The 18,998-nt window shown below is 41.3% G+C and overlaps 1 protein-coding gene across 3 annotated transcripts in view; it reads right to left on the bottom strand.

Moving 5' to 3' along the window:
- The window catches only part of RHOA (ras homolog family member A), a 50,187-nt gene that overhangs the window by 3,959 nt on the left and 27,230 nt on the right, over window positions 1–18,998 (bottom strand). For 2 of the 3 annotated variants that reach the window (XM_006053254.3, XM_025271985.2), the window contains 2 exons: window positions 5,523–5,680; window positions 1,212–1,332 (listed from right to left, as the gene is read on the bottom strand). In XM_006053254.3, coding sequence (XP_006053316.1) covers window positions 1,212–1,332; window positions 5,523–5,678 — 277 coding nt within the window. In that variant the 5' untranslated portion in view covers window positions 5,679–5,680. Of the gene's footprint in view, window positions 1–1,211; window positions 1,333–5,522; window positions 5,681–14,757; window positions 14,877–18,998 lie in introns of all 3 variants that reach the window. The other variant, XM_044933903.1, reaches the window with a different exon arrangement.

Genomic DNA, 18,998 nt, shown 5'->3' with positions numbered 1-18,998 from the left:
GCAAAGGATGCACACTCCTCATTCCTACAGGATTTAGGCTAAGTTCATCATGTGTATGTTTGAATGGAAGGTGTCCATTTTCTCTCTAAAGTTCAGCCTCAAGGGCCTTTGGAGAGTCCCACCAAAGGAAGCCAGATTAATTTGAAAACTGAAACTAAAACACAACTGTTGAACCAAAGTGAGACAATGGCAGGCAGTACCCACAGTCTCAGTCCTGGAAAGTATCACACAGGAGGCTCCATCTCAACTTGGTTCCTTGGGCTGCATGACGCTGAGCAAACGGTTCTAAGTCTCAGGGCACCCCTCAGTATTGTCATTTACGCGAGTACAAGCAGGACACACAAAGGGTCACTCCACCCTAACCCCCCAGGAACAGCCCAGGCCTCCAGCCAGCCCTCAACTGTCATTTGTGGTAATAATGACAGTGTCTTTGCCCCATCCACTGCCCTGTTAAAACAGGGCACCACAGCACCGAGCAAGACGTTTTATCATCTTTAGCACAAACCGAAAGCAAGTTCTGTTTCAGGCCCCGGTGCTCTGTTTTGCAGAATAAGAGATCAGCATCTTTCACACATCTTTTTTTTCCTTTGGAGGAAAGCAGCTTCTGTAACATGTGACCAGCTGAGCTGGTGTAATGTCAGGTTTAAGTCTCTATCCACGAGCTGAGGGGCTTTATAAAAGGGCTAAAACAGGGGTTTAAAAACACCACTAGGAATCAGCAAATCATCAGTCTAGATGTTGGGAGGCAGCAGGCTCAATATTAAGTACTGAAAAAAGATGTGGACACCCAAAAAAAGCCTTCCCCAAATCTCAGTCCAGAAAATAGCTTTGGGGAATGCCCTGGATATCCAGTGGTTAGGACTCCGTGCTTTCACTGCTGAGGGCACAGGTTCAATGCCCTGGTCAGAGCATGCTGCATGCCCCCCCGCTACCCCTGTCCCCTTTAAAAAAAGAAAGGAGGGCAAAAAATAGCTTTCTATTGGAACCCACCTACTTTACAAGGTGAACATGGCAGTCAAGGGAGACCAAAGCTGAAAAGGGATTCACGGCTCAGGGTCTACAGTCCTGAGACTCTAGGACTCTGGCCACTTATGATCTCCTCTGAAACTCATGTATGCTTTTCAGCCACTTGATGTCCAGAAAGGACCTGAGAAACCAAAAACTGACCACCACACAGGCAGCGACAAACGTCAGGCTGCAGGGCTACTCACCTAAACTATCAGGGCTGTCAATGGAGAAACACATCAGTATAACGTCGGTATCCGGGTAGGAGAGAGGCCTCAAGCGATCATAATCTTCCTGCCCAGCTGTGTCCCACAAAGCCAACTCTACCTATGACAGGAAAAATGAACATAAGAGTGCAGGTTAATCCCACTACTTACTTTCAGAAGAAGTGAAACCACTGTACCTTCAAATGATAGACTGTCCACATAGTAAAATACAAAAATGGTCAGTTTTATTAGTGTCAAGTCAAAAGTAATTTTGTAGCTTATAAGTACTTAATAAGTACACAAATAACATTCTACAGAGGAAAGAAAGTGAATGAACCATAGACAACATCCCACCAGGTATACAAGGCAAGACAGGGAAAAACCAGAACAAGTAACTTTTCTTAATACAGTCTCACTCAACCATTTCCTTCCCTTGTCTCATCACTCTGCTCCAATGAGGAAACAAGACTGTATTTGAATTGATGGATAAGAAAAGTGACCATCCTGGGTGTTGGGCAAGGTCTGAGCTGACAGGAAAGGCCTATGGCTCTGCTTTTACTGCTCAAAAAAAATGTCTCAATGAAAGCATCATACAGGTAGGGGGTACTGCTTTCACCTTGGGAACCGGTTCACTTTTCAGTGGGGGGAGGGCAGACACCTGGACTTAGACAGGACTCCACCACCCCCATGCCCGTCAGGGACTGTACTCAGCCCAGTCACTTCTTACAGTCACAGTGGTTTTTAGCGCTTGTGGCCCAAGGAGTTCTCCCTCCAATGCCTCGAGTAGCCTTCTCCTCCTAACACCTTCAGAGTGTTTCAGTATCTAAATATTATTCCTACCTTAAAGTTGATGGCTAATTATTTCTTCCATCCTCAACCTCTGCCCCAGGATGTGTCACTCACAACTTCCACAAGTCCCACTGTGCCTCTGTCACGCATATTACCGTCAGCTTGGTACAGGAATCCATAATATATCGATGCCCAACCCTCACAATTGGTCTGACCTCAGGATGCTACAGCTCATTCTCTCACAAATCCCACTCCCCTGGCACCCCCACACCTCATGAGCATTCAGTCAGACAGAAGAGCTAACTCTGTTTCCTGATAAATGATTCCAGGGTGCCAAGCCTGTCTCACGTCAGGGCCTTTCCATTTTTGGCACACCTATTCCCTGGCCCATAACCACCTAGAATCCTGGATGGCTCCCTGGGCTCTGTGGGTGCGTACGCTTATGAAAACATTTGCACGAGGCGCCCTCTCTCACCCTGGGGTACTGACTTGCTCTGAGGTAGGTAGCTAGGATATGATACCCTCTTCCAGATCAAGTACCCTTTTTTCAGGGTTCCTCTCCCTGGTTCAAGGGCTTTCATTTTGCCAGGGTCAGGCAGAGCAAGAAAGATATTCACTGATCATTCCTCAAGGTTTGTAAGTCAAAATCCCTATATTTCTTAAGGGTAAAAAGATCCTGGTCATTCCAAGACCCCAAGGCAAAGATGATGCTTCCAAGAGGACAGAAGAGCCAATAGTACCCCCCAAACATATACTGCCACAGACGGAAAAGACTTTCCCAACTTCTGATTGCAGACACATAGCAACCAACAGCTGTCATTCTCTAAATGACAAGATAAACATATAAACAATATACACAATATAAACATATAAACAATATACATTCAGTACACCTTTTGAGAAATGTGCTATGAAAACACCAACCTAAACCTGTTTGTTTCCTTCAAGCCACTGGGTCTTTCTGTGTGTATGTGTGTGTGTGTGTCTGTGTGTGTGGCTGTCTAAATTGGGTGAGAGGTCTGGTATGTGACAGCAGGCCCAAATTTTCACCAGCTTGTCAGAATTGGGCCCTGTCTCTACACAAAACCAATCTTCCTATGAAGCCCAAAGAAACCTGTACCCAAGCATCCACTCAGAGAACTGACTGAAAGTTGAACTGGCAACACTGATGGGCCACCTGCAGGGTATAGGACCCAGACAAAGTTCTCTTAGGCACGAATTCACTGTGGTTTTTTTCATCCATTCGTGACCAGAACGATGCCATGGGGTTCCTGATGGCCTGAGAGCATCCACTGTGGCCCAAATGGCTACTGGGGACACTATAATAGGGGGTGTTGAGTATGTTCTTGTTCAGTCCAATATGTCAAGTGCTTTGGTGCTTCCAAATGCCTTCAGTCACTTCACAGACCCTTGCTATCAACCGTAAAATGGCTTAAATCACTTTACAAATCAAAGTGGCTCCAAGATTAGACAGCTTACTCATGGTCATAGAAGTATTAAGGCACCCTGTAATGACGAACCCTATAATTCAAAGCAGCTGGCCTAATGTGCTTTCCACACACAGTCCCACAAAATGAGGTTAGGTAGTACCAGGACAGAAAGGGACAGCAGGAAAGCAATAGGAGAAGGAAGGAGACAGAACTGTGGAAGCCAATAAATTAGGTGCAAGCACCATGAGACATGTGACAGAATGCCTAAGAGGACTGTGTAGGAAAGTAGCCCATTGTTCTACTTTTCTTTTCAGCTAACCCATTTGCAATGAGAATTTCATTTCTCTTCAAAAGATGGACAGGGACCTGGATATTATTTTGACAACAAAAGGGAGGAGAAGAGGGAGAGACAATTCTAATTTCAGCAGTTTTGCTCCAGTCTTGCTGGTGGGCTTTCAGGGCAGACAGGAGGAAACACTGTCCTCACCGCCAGTGACAAGTAACTGAAGCAAATGCAGCAGCCTGCTTATGTTAAAGTCAAAAGACATTAAAAAAAAAAAAAAAAAACCTAAATGTGAGCATGTTGTTTAAATGTCACACTGTTGGTGGTACAGAGCCGTACAACCCTTTGAGAAGCATAATCAGCAAGAACACATTGACCTAGTAATCTCAAACTTCAGCATTTAATGAAATACTATGACAGAACCATCCATACAAAGGTTCATTTTAGTATTAACCATTTGGCAACAAACTAAATTTCAAATATAAATAAAGCTGGAAAGAACAAATATTCTAAGGCTTCCCCATGTGAAATACGCATGAATGTGGACATAATCTAGATGATAATAACTTAAAATGAATAAAATTGGACTAAGCAAGAAAGTTCCAGGAAAACATCTACTTCTGCTTTATTGACTATGCCAAAGCCTTTGACTGTATGGATCACAACAAACTGTTGAAAATTTTTAATGAGATGGGACCACCAGACCTGCCTGCTGAGAAATCTGGATGCAGGTCAGAAAGCAACAGTTAGAACTGGACCTGAACAACAGATTGGTTCCAAATAGGGAAAGGAGCATGTCACGGCTGTATTTGTCACCCTGCTTATTTAACTTATACGCAGAGTACATCATGAGAAACGCTGGGCTGGAAGAAGCACAGGGTGGAATCAAGACTGCCGGGGAAAATATCAATAACCTCAGATACGCAGATGACACCACCTTATGGCAGAAAGTGAAGAACTAAAGAGCCTCGTCATGAAAGTGAAAGAGGAGAGTGGAAAAATTGCCTTAAAGCTCAACATTCAGAAAACTAAATCATGGCATCCAGTCCCATCACTTCATGGCAAATAGATGGGGAAACAACGGAAAGAGCGAGACTTTCTTTTTGGGGGCTCTAAAATCAATGCAGATGGCAACTATAGCCATGAAATTAAAAGATGCTTGGTCCTTGGAAGAAAAGCTATGACCAACCTAGACAGAATATTAAAAATCAACAAAGGTCTGTCTAGTCAAGGCTATGGTTTTTCCAGTAGTCATGTATGGATGTGAGAGTTGGACTGTAAAGAAAGCTGAGCGCCGAAGAATTGATGCTTTTGAACTGTGGTGTTGGAAAAGACTCTTGAGAGTCCATTGGACTGCAAAGAGATCCAACCTGTCCATCCTAAAGGAAATCAGTCCTGAATATTCACTGGGAGGACTGATGCTGAAGCTGAAACTCCAATACTTCGGCTACCTGATGCGAAGAACTGACTCATTTGAAAAGACCCTGATGCTGGGAGGGACTGAAGGCGGCAGAAGGGGACGACAGAGGATGAGATGGTTGAATGGCATCACCAACTCAATGGAAATAAGTTTGAGTAGACTCCAGGAGTTGGTGATGGACAGGGAAGCCTGGTGTGCTGCAGTCCACAGGGTCGCAAATAGTCAGACACAACTGAGCGACTGAACTGAACTGAAAAGGCAAGAACAGATTTCTCATTTTAACTTTTTGTTGTTATGTACTGAAGAGACAAAGAGACCTAATTCTCTCAAGGCTCTATGAATAGCCTAACATAAAAAACAGTAGCAGTTATTCTGAAAAGTATACTCACCTGCTTTCCATCCACTTCAATATCTGCCACATAGTTCTCAAACACCGTAGGGACATACACCTCTGGGAACTGGTCCTTGCTAAAGACAATGAGCAAGCAAGTCTTGCCACAGGCTCCATCTCCAACAATCACCAGTTTCTTCCGGATGGCAGCCATTGCTGAAACAAGACAAAAATGTTGTCTAAATGCATGAGAATCCATGATAGCTTTAATCTATAGCACATACTTTCTGCCCACGGGGCAGAAGACTCTATTAGCACACTAAAAAAATAAGATAAAATGCTAGTAACACCTTTCCACGTGGCATCAAAAAGTCATACTAAAACCCCATAACTAACATTATACTTGATGGTGAAAATATTGAAAGGTTTCCCTTAAGAACAGGAACAAAACAAGAAAGTCCACTCTTGCCACTTCTAAGGGGGTTGTGGCAATTAGGCAGACGACAACATAAAAGACATCCAGACTGGAAAAGAAGAAGTAAAATTATAAAAAGCTATTAGAAATAATAAATTCAGCAATTTACAGGATACAAGATTAACATATAAAATCAATTGTATTTCTATACCCTAGTAATGAACAACCTGAAACTGAAATTAAGAAAGCAATTTCACTTACAACAGCATCAAAAAGAATAAAACATGAATAAATAACAAAAAAGCATGAAACATACTCTGAAAACTTTAAAAAATATATAGAGAAATAAAAGATCTAAATGGGAAGACATTCATGTTTAAGGACTAAAGGCCAATACTGTTAAATGGCAATACCCTCCAAATCAATCTACAGACTCTTACAATCTATCAAAATCTCAGCCAGCTTCTTTGCAGAAACTGACAACTGATCAGAAAATGCAAATGGAAATTCAATGGACTCAGAACAGCCAAAGCAATTTTGAAAATGAAGAGCAAAGTTAAAGGACTCAGCAAAGCTAAAGGACTGACACTTCCTGATGTCAAAACTCACTATAAAGGTACAGTAATCAAGGCCGTATTGCACTGTTATAAAGATATAAACAATTCCCTGGTGGCTCAGACAGTAAAGAGCACCTGCAATGCAGGAGACCTGGGTTCGATCCCTGGGACGGAAGATCCTCTGGAGGAGGGAATGACTACCCACTCCAGTATTCTTGCCTAGAGAATTCCATGGATGGAGGAGCCTGGCAGGCTCGAGTCCATGGGATCCCAAAGAGACACGACTGAGCAACTAACACTTTCATAGATCAATAGAGTAGATTTGAGAATCCAAAAATAAGCCCTCCCATTTAGGGTCAAGTAAATTTTCAAAGAGGATGCCAAGACAATCCAATGGAGAAAAAACAGCCTTTTCAACAAATGGCGCTGAGACAACTGAACAGATAACATGCAAAAGAAGGAAGTTAGAACACTACCTCACATCACATACAAAATTAACTCACGATGGATTACAGATCCAAATGTAAGAGCTAAAACTACAAGATATTTTTTAAAATGCAGTAAAATACACAGAAAACTTGCCATTTAAACAATTTGTAAGTAAATACTTTAGTGGCATTACATATATTCAACACTGTTGTACAATTATCACCATCATCCATTTCCAGAACTTTTTTCACCTTCTAAAACTGAAATTCTATATTCATTACACAATTATCGCCCCATCTCCCCTATTTCCACTGTTGGCAACCACCATTCCACTGTCTACCTCTATGAATTTTACTGCTCTAACTACCTCATGTGAGTGGAACCATACAGTATTTGTCATTTTGTGACTGGTTTATTGCACTCAGCATGTCTTAGAGGTTTCCTCTCTTTGTAGCATGCATCAGAATTTCCTTTCTTTTTAGATTGAATAATATTCCATTGTATGTACTGACTGATATATACCACATCTTATTTATCCATCTATCTGCAGACAGACACTTGGGTTGCTTCCATCTTTTGGTTAAAAAATACATTTCTCACAATGTATTGTGAACAGTGTATTCACAAATATATCTATTACCAAGAAACAAAGAAGAAAGATAAATTGGACTTCATAAAAAATTTTAAAGCTTTTGTGGTTCAAGAGATAGCATCAAGAAAATGAGAAGATAATCCACAGAATAGGAGAAAATGATATGGGACCTATATCCAGAATATACAAAGAACTCCTACAACTGAATAACAAAAAAGCAGCTTAGGTTGGTGGTCTGACTTGGGATCTCTCGTTGCAGTCAAGGTTGATGTGGACCCACAATATGTAAAGAACTCCTACAACTCAATAATAACTAGACAGACAATCCGATTTAAAACCGGGCGAAGGATCTGACTATATCTATGACCCAGCAATTCTACTCATAACTCCAAGAGAAATAAAAACGTGTTCACACAAAAAATTTACATGAATGTTCACAGCAGCATTATTCATCACCATCAAAAAGTAGAAACAAACCAAACATCTAACAACTGATGAATGGACGTGATTTATCTACACAATGGAATAGTATTCAACAATGAAGTGGGGGGATACTAATACATGCTACAACATGGATGAACCCTGAAAACATTACAATTTGTGAAAGAAGCTAGTTACAAAGAAACACATGTTGTGTCATTCCATTTATATGAAATGTCCAGAATGGGCAAATGCAGAGATAGTAGACTCGTGACTTCCAGGGGAAGGGAACTAGAGGAGGGAGGAATAGGGAATGACTACCAAAAGAATAGTGAGGTTTTTTATAGGGTGATAAAATTTTCCCAAAATGATTCTCAGATGGTTGCGTAACTTGAATATTCTATATACAACTGAATTGTAAACTTTTAATGGGTGAATTATAATGTGTGTGGATATTACCAAAGCTGTTACCAAAAAAATGAAAAGCATGAAGACTCCCTACCTCCACTTGCTACAGCCTAGAGGTCAACCCGAACTCTCACCATTACCCCAGAACAGCACTCCAATTTTTAATTGTGCACTTTGCTGCCCAGCTAAAAGACATTTCTTAGTTTCCCTTAGTCTAGATACAGCCATGTACAAACTCCTAGCCCCTGAGATGTAATCAGCAGTATTCTGTGGGACTTCCAGAAAATCTTCCTTAAAGTTGGAAGTCCCTGCCCTTCTTCATCTCCTTCCTCCTTCCTGCTGCTTAAAGCTGGAGTCTCTGGCTGCTTTCTAAACAGTCATCCTAGAATATGAGTGCCACACCCTGGAGTTAAAGGAATAAAGGATGGAAGGCACCTAGATCCCAGATATCGTGGGAGCCACCATCTCAGCCCAAGACTGCCTACTTCCATACTTCTTTTATGTGAATGAAAAATAACTGTCTTGTTTAAGGTAGTATTTTTCAGGTCCCCATTATCTATAGTCAAACTAATCCTCAATAATACATTCACTGACAAAACCATACTGTCTCAAGGGAACGTTTCTCAAACTGGAGTGGGTGACACAATCCATTGGGGTACATACATGAAGTAAACATCAGAAACTGTTTTTTTTTGGTCTGGAAAACATAGGAAATTTAGCTTTAAAATTTAATGCACATAAACTCATAAGGTTCTGTAATGCAAAGGGCTGACGCTGCTGTCGCTCATTTGTGAGTTCTGAGAACATTCGTGGTGTAGTGCAATGAATATGTGGCTGGCTAAGAATATACATATATATTACGAAGTTTTAACCAACTCACAATATTATCTAGTAATAGTTAAAGACTTATTTTCTGTGAAAAAGCAAAATAAGGATTAGGGACAATACTCCTAATGAAAGCACAATAACCAGCATATACATAAAAGGGAAATGTGCTCAATACAATTCTTTAAAACATAGGACCACACAATGAAAACAGTACTGTAGAGAGACTAGCTCTCTAAACCGTAACTCAGGGACAGAGGAGCCTGTTGGGCTGCTGTCTGTGGGGTTGCAGAGTCGGACACGAATGACGCGACTTAGCAGCAGCAGTAGCAGCACTTCTGACACCCATTCAGCTCCTATATCCCTCCCTCCATTTTTGTTTTTGATTCCTACTTGATTCACTTGTGTTTTGTCTTCCAACCAGACTGCAAATCACCTCAGAGCAAAGGAAATATCTTCTTATTTCTTCACAGCCCTATGTGGCTCCATACTTGAGTGGACATGTAGTAGAATTTAAGCAAGTGAAGGGTATAAAGCAAGTGGAAATGTACACCTTTTCTTTGAAACAGACCAGAGAGAGAGGAAGGTTAATAGAGGAAAGCATGGATGTGGGGAGGTTCCTTGTTTTAAAATAGGCACCCTGCACTTTATGGGAGACTCAAAGAAGGAGCCAATAGACAGGAGAGATGAGGGGGGTGTGGGATACCTATTAAGAAAATCCAAAAACAAAACATTTTTTCAATGAAAAAGGAGAGACAGACTACTTCATTTTCAGTCTCCTATGAAATAATCCAGGGCACAGACGCTAATTTACCTTTTTTAAAAAGTCTTTCCTCTATGTTCAGTCTGACTGCTAACATCTTGATAGGATTCACAAATCATTTTCTGTTTTTTTCTTATGTTCTCAAATTCATGTCACAATTTTACCTCCTAGGCCTATCTTGGTATTGGTGTATGCCCAAAGTCCAGCAATCAGGACCTTATAGGATGCAAACAAAATGTATCTGTAATTTCCCTAAATTATTAAAAAAGACTGCCATCTTTGAATAGTAGCCTTTCTAGAAAGTACTCAGTTTTTAAGAAGTTAATTCCTCTAAATCAAATACAGTTAAGGACACACAAAATAAAAATGCCAAGGAGCAACCAAAAAGGCTCTTGAATATTTTCCCTTAGGGAATATTCTGCCCAGGAAAAATATAAAACCATTCAGCTTCTACTGATGATAAAGAAATCACAAGTGATTATGGGACAAAATGAAAATGAAAGCCTATAATTACAAGGTGATTTCTGGGATGCTGGGAGTCTGGCAACACAACCAGAAGTTGTTGACAAGATGTGAAAAGTACAAACATCAGAAAATGAAACTCACTACTTTTTTTCCTGAAATGACCCAGGAATTTTTTTTTACTCTAGTATCTTTCCTTTCCATGTTGTTATAATCCAGCATCTTTTCAAGTAGACGGCTTGCCAGCTTGAGAAGGAAAATCACACTGAGCTCTCTCTGCAGTCGTATTATTTTCTAGACTCTGAATTGTTTCAGATATAATTCTTAAAAGTTTTGAGTAGACGTTTGTTTTTCCAGTAACAATCAGCTGTAAGATATCTATTTAAGTCACCTGTAATAGCATGCAAGTGAGTATATTTCTTTAGAGGAGTTATGGGGAATATCTGCATCTCTCACAGGGTCTGGCATAAGACAGAGGAATGCAGTGAGCAAGTTACTCCTACTAAGGTCTCTCCTGCCCAGGCCTAACCTTACGGCCTCCAGCACCTTTCAATTTATAGAGTATTGCCACCTGGGGTATCCCACACTCCCCCTTCATCTCTCCTGTCTACTGGTTCCTTCCAGTCCACCATAAGGTGCAGGGTGCCTATTTTAAAACAAGGAACCTCCCTTCGTCCGTGCTTTCCTCTATTAACCTTCCTCTCTCTGGTCTGTTTCAAAGAAAAGGTATATATTTTCAGTTGCTTCATACCCATTCACTTGCTTAAATTCTACCAATGTGCATTCTGCCCAAACTTCTACTGAAACCTTCTCAAAAGTCACCAATGACCTACCTTCACAAAATCCAGTCCTGATTCTCCTTGATATTTTTTTACCACCTTACCTTCCTATCCTTGAACCTCCCTGACAAAATATGCAAAAATAAGCACTGTTTATAATAGCCAAGACATGGAAGCAACTTTAATGTCCATCAACAGAGGAATGGATAAAGATGTGGTACATATATACAATGGAATATCACTCATCCATTAAAAAGAATAATGCCACTTGCCACATCATAGATGGACCTAGGGTGTATCATACTGAGTGAAGTGAGACAGAAGGAGAAATATCATGACATGCCTTATATGTCGAATCTAAAAAGAAATGATACAAATGAACTTACTTAAAAAAAACAGAGAGACTCACAGACTTAGAAAAGGAACTTTACGGTTGCTGGGGTGGGGGTGGGGGTGCGGAGGAATAGTTAGGGATTTGGGGAAGGTCATGTGCACACTGCTATATTTAGAATGGAAAACCAACAGGGACCTATTGCATGGCACATAGAACTATGCTCAACGTTATGTGACAGCCTGGATGGGAGGGGGCTTGGGGGAGAATGAATACACGTATATGTATAGCTGAGTCCCTTCACTGTTCACCCGAAAGTACTTTGTTAATAGGCTATACCCCAAAACAAAATAAAAAGTTTATAAAAGTCTGGAAAAAAAAAAAAAAGCCCCCAATTTTAAGTACATACTTCCTACCACCACTGTATTGCAGTTGGATCCTTCACATCTGAAAAGAGCCCTGTAAAATGCCATCAGAAAGGCAAGTAGCACCACAGCAAAGATACCTGCTGTTAGTGGTTACTATTAACAGGGGACAGTGTACCAAGTATATTGGGCCCAGTCCTGCCCTGTGATTTTTAAGGGCTCGAAAATTCCCAGGATTCGAACTACAGCAGTATCAGTGGTTGCTGCAACCTCTCAACATCAACCACAACAATGACAAATTAAGGTAACCTTGACTTACATGGAGATATTAAGAAGAGGTGGCCAAGAATACACAGAAGAATTATACAAAAAAGATCTTCATGACCCAGATAACCATGATGGTGTGATCACTCACCTAGAGCCAGACATCCTGGAATGCAAAGCCAAGTGGGCCTTAGGAAGCATCACTATGAACAAAGCTAGTGGAGGTGATGGAATTCCAGTTGAGCTCTTCCAAACCCTTAAAGATGATGCTGTGAAAGTGCTGCACTCAATATGCCAGCAAATTTGGAAAACTCAGCAGTGGCCACAGGACTGAAAAAGGTCAGTTTTCATTCCAATCCCAAAGAAAGGCAATGCCAAAGAATGTTCAAACTACTGCACAACTGCACTCATCTCACACACTATCAAAGTAATGCTCAAAATTCTCCAAGCCAGGCTTGAACAGTATGTGAACCATGAACTTTCAGATGTTCAAATTGGATTTAGAAAAGGCAGAGGAACCAGAGATCAAATTGCCAACATCCACTGGATCACAGAAAAAGCGATAGAGTTCCAGAAAAACAAATACTTCTGCTTTGTTGACTATGCCAAAGCCTTTGACTGTGTGGATCACAACAAACTGTAGAAAATTCTTCAAGAGATGGGCATACCAGACCACCTGACCTGCCTCCTGAAAAATCTGGATGCAGGTCAGGAAGCAACAGTCAGAACTGGACATGGAACAACAGACTGTTTCCAAATTAGGAAGGAGTACGCCAAGGTTATATTTTGTCACCCTGCTTATTTAACTTATATGCAGGGTACATCATGAGAAACACTGGGCTGGATGAAGCACAAGGTGGAATCAAGATTGCCGGGGAAAATATCAATAACCTCAGATATGCAGACAACACCGCCTTATGGCAGAAAATGAACTAAAGAGCCTCATCATGAAAGTGAAAGAGGAACGTGAAAGAGCTGGCTTAAAACTCAACATTCAGAAAACTAAGATCATGGCATCCGGTCCCATCACTTCATGGCAAATAGATGGGAAGCAATGGAAACAGTGAAGAGACTTTATTTTTGGGGGGCTCCAAAATCACTGCAGACGGTGACTGCAGCCATGAAATTTTTAAAAGACGCTTGCTCTTTGGAAGAAAAGCTATGATCAACCTAGACAGCATACTAAAAACCAACAAAGGTCTGTTTAGTCAAGGCTATGGTTTTTCCAGTAGTCATGTATGGATGTGAGAGTTGAACTATAAAGAAAGCTGAGCGCCAAAGAATTGATGCTTTTGAACTGTGACGTTGGAGAAGACTCTTCAGAGTCCCTTGGACTGCAAGGAGATCCAATCTGTCCATCTTAAAGGAAATCGGTCCTGAATATTCATTGGGAGGACTGATGCTGAAGCTGAAACTCCAATACTTTGGCCATCTGATGCGAAGAATTAACTCATTTGTAAAGATTCTGATGCTGTGAAAGATTGAAGGCGGGAGGAGAAGGAGAAGACAGAGGATGAGAAGGTTGAATGGCATCACCAACACAATGGGCACAAGTTTGAGTAGGCTCCAGGAGTTGGTGATGGACAGGGAAGCCTAGCATGCTAAAGCCCACAGGTTCGCCAAGAGTCGGACACGACTGAGTGACTGAACTAAACTGACTTAGATGTGGAGTCTGCCTTGCCTCTGCTGTATTGCTTTTGTTTGGGGAGTTTTCTGTTTACTTTTTTGGCCATGCCAGGTGACTTGTGCGATCTTTGTTCCTCGACCAGGAATCAAACTCAGGGCCCTGGCAGTGAGAGCACCAAGTATTACCCACTGGACATCCCGGGAATCTTCCTGTTGCTTTGCTGTGGTAACAGTTACTATTCTATAGGCAACAGGAAAGAACCACAGTCTTCCACTTATAGTCTCATTCACAAAGTTACTGATAACCACATCAAAAAAGCCAATTAGGCCTTCTGACTGTGTCCAGAGGCTTGATACTTTGAGTTACAGCAACAAGGTGAACTCAACAAGGCCACACAGTAGGGCTGTCTGGGCCTGGCACTCAATGATTTAGTGATTAAAACATAAAATACAACTAAAAAAATATTAATTCCTATTGTAAGGTTTCTATTAGGAAACTTCTGTTTTATTTGTTCAAAGACTCAAAACTTATCAAAGACTGGAACTCCGCACAGGACTGGCTGTGCTGCTGAGCAGCAGTGCTGGGAGTGAATTTCAAGAGGTCACCCTTCTGGGAAACCACCACCTTCCTTCCACAGGAGGAAATAAGGGCTGTCTGCACATAAACATCCTCCCTGAACAGCACTGAGGACAGAGGGCAAGAATATCTTTTTTGTAATGTGCAAATCCTGGCTGGCACAGTCTTAAGTACTTGGACCAATGCCCCATTCAAGGGTGACTCTTCTGCTGGTGCTGATGATGAAGCACTGTCCACGGCAGACTTCACTGGCCCCATCAGAGGCTTGGGCTTTTGGAGGACAACCACTGAAAAACACTTCACTGCCACATGTGACAGTGCTGCCTACCGCTCATCACAAGCTACTCCATTTCTGCCTCACCCCATTACCTGACACACAACTTCTTCAAAAAACACACTATGCTAATCATTCTTCTGGTTCTCCCTTTAATGATACTGTGTTGTAAGTTTCAAAATACACTATACTACAACAGATCTTACACTGTTTGATCAGCCACCATGGTCCTTTTCACTGGTGTATCACAAATCACTTGCTATACATTTGACAGGAACTGATTTGATTCTGAACTTCTCCAGAGGCAGATATATCCTTCATTGTACTAAGGAGAAAAGAAGCTTAGAGTTACTATATTTTACTGAGTAAAAGGCCACTAAGTTATTAAAATACATTTTCAAACCGGAACACTGTTCTAGCACGAGGTACCCAGTTTTTGGAGAGGTTACTGAAATGTAACTTGTGCAACTGGGATCGACAACAAAGGATTTACACTCATTGCTGAAGAGCCTTACAAATCAACCAAACTCCATTAGCCTAAATTTCTGCCAGTAAACATATAAATCAGGCCAGGTCTACTAAGCAAACATGTCACAGAAACCCTGTACTCATACTCAATGAAAGGCATGTAGTGTCCAACTGTCAGGGGGCAAGTGGAGAGGGAGAACGCGACACATGTGAAAAGCTATTACAGTATGCGTTACATGTGTGCATTATATAGTGGATATGTGTGTGTGCAACACACATATAAAATCTTTCTTAAAAATATCTCAATTGAAATAAAATTCACATACAATTTATCCACTTGAATTCCATAATTCTGGGTATCTAAGGTACAGCATAATGATTATAAATTATGATACTCTAACTTATATGCAGAGTACATCATGAGAAACGCTGGACTAGAAGAAACACGAACTGGAATCAAGATTGCCGGGAGAAATATCAATAACCTCAGATATGCAGATGACACCACCCTTATGGCAGAAAGTGAAGAGGAACTCAAAAGCCTCTTGATGAAAGTGAAAGTGGAGAGTGAAAAAGTTGGCTTAAAGCTCAACATTCAGAAACGAAGATCATGGCATCCGGTCCCATCACTTCATGGGAAATAGATCGGGAAAACAGTGGAAACAGTGTCAGACTTTATTTTTTTGGGCTCCAAAATCACTGCAGATGGTGACTGCAGCCATGAAATTAAAAGACGCTTACTCCTTGGAAGGAAAGTTATGACCAACCTAGATAGCATATTCAAAAGCAGAGACATTACTTTGCCCACAAAGGTCCGTCTAGTCAAGGCTATGGTTTTTCCTGTGGTCATGTATGGATGTGAGAGTTGGACTGTGAAGGCTGAGCGCCGAAGAATTGATGCTTTTGAACTGTGGTGTTGGAGAAGACTCTTGAGAGTCCCTTGGACTGCAAGGAGATCCAACCAGTCCATTCTGAAGGAAATCAGCCCTGGGATTTCTTTGGAAGGAATGATGCTAAAGCTGAAACTCCAGTACTTTGGCCACCTCATGCGAAGAGTTGACTCATTGGAAAAGACTCTGATGCTGGGAGGGATTGGGGGCAGAAGGAGAAGGGGACGACAGAGGATGAGATGGCTGGATGGCATCACTGACTCGATGGACGTGAGTCTGAGTGAACTCCGGGAGTTGGTGATGGACAGGGAGGCCTGGCGTGCTGCGATTCATGGGGTCGCAAAGAGTCGGACACGACTGAGCGACTGATCTGATCTGATCATATACTTGAAAGTTGCTAAGGAAATAAATCTTAAATGCTGTCACCTCACACACAAAAAATGGTTGTTATGTGACATGATGCAGTTGTTAGCTAATGCTTTGGTGGTAGTCATTTTGCAGTTTAGGTGTATCAAATTAATAGCATGCACCTTAAGTTTATACAATGTCAATTATATCTCAATTAAGCTTGGAAAAAAGTACAAAATAGTTTTTGGCATTTTACATTATTTTTAGAAGTTGTGATAATATATAGCAAAATTTGCCATTTTAACTATTTTATTTTAAATGCATAACTGTGATATTATGATGATTATAAGAAATACATATATGGTCTTTGTTCTAGCTCCTGGCACATAGATACTAAAACCTTAGTAACTTTCTAAGTGACATGAGTAATGGAGAGTTATTTGTTATAATATTTGGTCTTTTGTCCTCAAATAGCTTCAGTTCCTGAAATAGCTCCAGAATGATCAGGGTGAAGAATGTCTTGTTATTCATAACAAGTGCTTTTTAATCATACCTGAGTTTAAGTTAATGAAGTGACTTTGGAAAATCCCTAAGGATGGGGGCTGATTGCCAGGAGAATTAGATTGCTTTATAAACTCCAAGGGATTAGTGTTGTAACTTTCTGTCCACCTCCCATCGCAAGCAGGAAAGAGCTGCTGGAGGTTGATCAATCAATGCTGTTGTTGATTTAATCAATCATATCAGCATAATGAAGCCCTTCCCAAACCCAAAACGTTTCAGAGAACATCCAGACTGGTGTGAGAGTGACACACCCAAAGAGGATATGGAAGTTATGCCCCTTCTCTCATATCCTGCCCTATGCATCTGGCTGCTCTTTCGGTAAGAAACTGGTAAGCTAGTAAGTTAAATATTTTCCTGAGCTGTGAGTCACTCTAGCAAATTAACTGAACTCCAAGAGGGGGCTGTGGGAACCTGGGGTTTATAAAGCAATAAAAGCAGAGCTCTTTGGGTGTAAATGACAGATTCTCAAAATTAAAAGTTGACCTGATTCAGTACAAAATCTGAAACTTTAACCCAAACTTTGCCTGCTTTGGTAACTAAGTCAAGTTTCTTTCAAATTAAATTACTCACCCAACAAAATTCTGTTACTGTTTGTTATCTTTAACCTCAAAACATTAGGAACCCAAATCTAACTAACCAGCTTCACCTCCATATGTCTTACAGAGTGATTTACATTTCTTCAAAGAGATGAGATCTATATTTGGCCCAAGTTAAGGTCTCTGGAAGAATAGAAAACCTGCAACTTAAACCATCTCCATGTACACAGGACAAGAGCTATTGAAGGGTGCTGGTGCTTGTAAGTTGCTTCAGTCATGTCCGACTCTGTGCGACCCCACAGACGGCAGCCCACCAGGCTCCCCCGTCCCTGGGATTCTCCAGGCAAGAACACTGGAGTGGGTTGCCATTTCCTCCTCCAATGCATGAAAGTGAAAAGTGAAAGTGAAGTCGCTCAGTCGTGTCCGACTCTTCTCGACCCCATGGACTGCAGCCCACCAGGCTCCTCCGTCCATGGGATTTTCCAGGCAAGAGTACTGGAGTGGGGTGCCATCGCCTTCTCCGTATTGAAGGGTAATGGAAGACTGATTTGGCAACAGCCATTTAATATTACTAGTAGCCTTTAGCAAGAAAAAAAAAAAAGCTTTCTTGAAATTCATTTCAGGGCACGATCTATAGAAGTTCTCCCCAAATACAGTAGCCTGAGGTCTTACTGCACAGGACATCCAGGCCAGGGTCTAGCATTCCAACTTTTTTCTGGAAAATCCCATAGGCAGTCATCAAAGTAGCAGCAAGATAATCAGCTTACTCAAGCCACAAGCTAGAATTTTTCAAGCTCCTTGTGAGAGCCCAGATTCGGCAGCAGAAGACATGAAGTGATGCCCAGTAATATCTCTGGAAGATGCGTTCTGCTCAAGGCCTTATAGGTAAGAGTTTTAAATCTTAGTTTAGTTTTAAACCTTATAACCTAGGTTTACTTAGACAATTTAGGCTATTCCAGAGTTCTCTGGCTTTACCAGATTGTCTACGTAAGGACCTTTCCTTATGACACAAATGGAGTCAAGTGGAACCCTTGAATACATACCACAGCCTTTCTCCTGATTCTTTAAAAAACTTTAACAATGAAGTGAGAACCCCTTTACAGAAAGGGAAAGTCATTTTCTCAGAGGGAATGAAAGCAAACACACAAGCCTGCAGGCATTCTGCTTTTCTAAAAAAAATTCTGCCCCCTTCCCCCAAATCAATTCTTCTAATACAAATTTTTGATTCCCTGGGTCATGCTGTCAGCTAGGTGTGAGGAAAACCAAGAGTGTAGTAATAATATATGAAGTGAAAACACAAATAAATACCTAGTAGATGGTTACTTCATGAGAGATGAACCTTCCTTGACTTCCTCAGTAACTCTCAACTCAAATTGTACATGCAAAAAAAAGGGGGGGGGGGGGGGGGGGGGGTTACAAAAAAAAAAAAAAAAAAAAGAACAAAAACCAAATCTCAAAAGGTCTTGAGATGTCAGTGGGAGGCAATAAAGAAAACTGAAACAAAGTACAGGGAAAGAAGTTAATTTGGGGGTGGTGGGTAAAAAAAAATTTTTTTATAAGGAATTTCACAAAGTGAGCACATCCATGTAACCACCACCACAATCAGGAAACAGCACAGCCAGCATCCCAGAAGGTGCCTGTGTC

This window comes from Bubalus bubalis, chromosome 21 (assembly GCF_019923935.1).
Source record: "Bubalus bubalis isolate 160015118507 breed Murrah chromosome 21, NDDB_SH_1, whole genome shotgun sequence".
Classification (NCBI taxonomy): Eukaryota; Metazoa; Chordata; class Mammalia; order Artiodactyla; family Bovidae; genus Bubalus; species Bubalus bubalis.
Note: the sequence above shows the minus strand (reverse complement) of the source record. Positions and strands in the feature narration are given on the sequence as shown.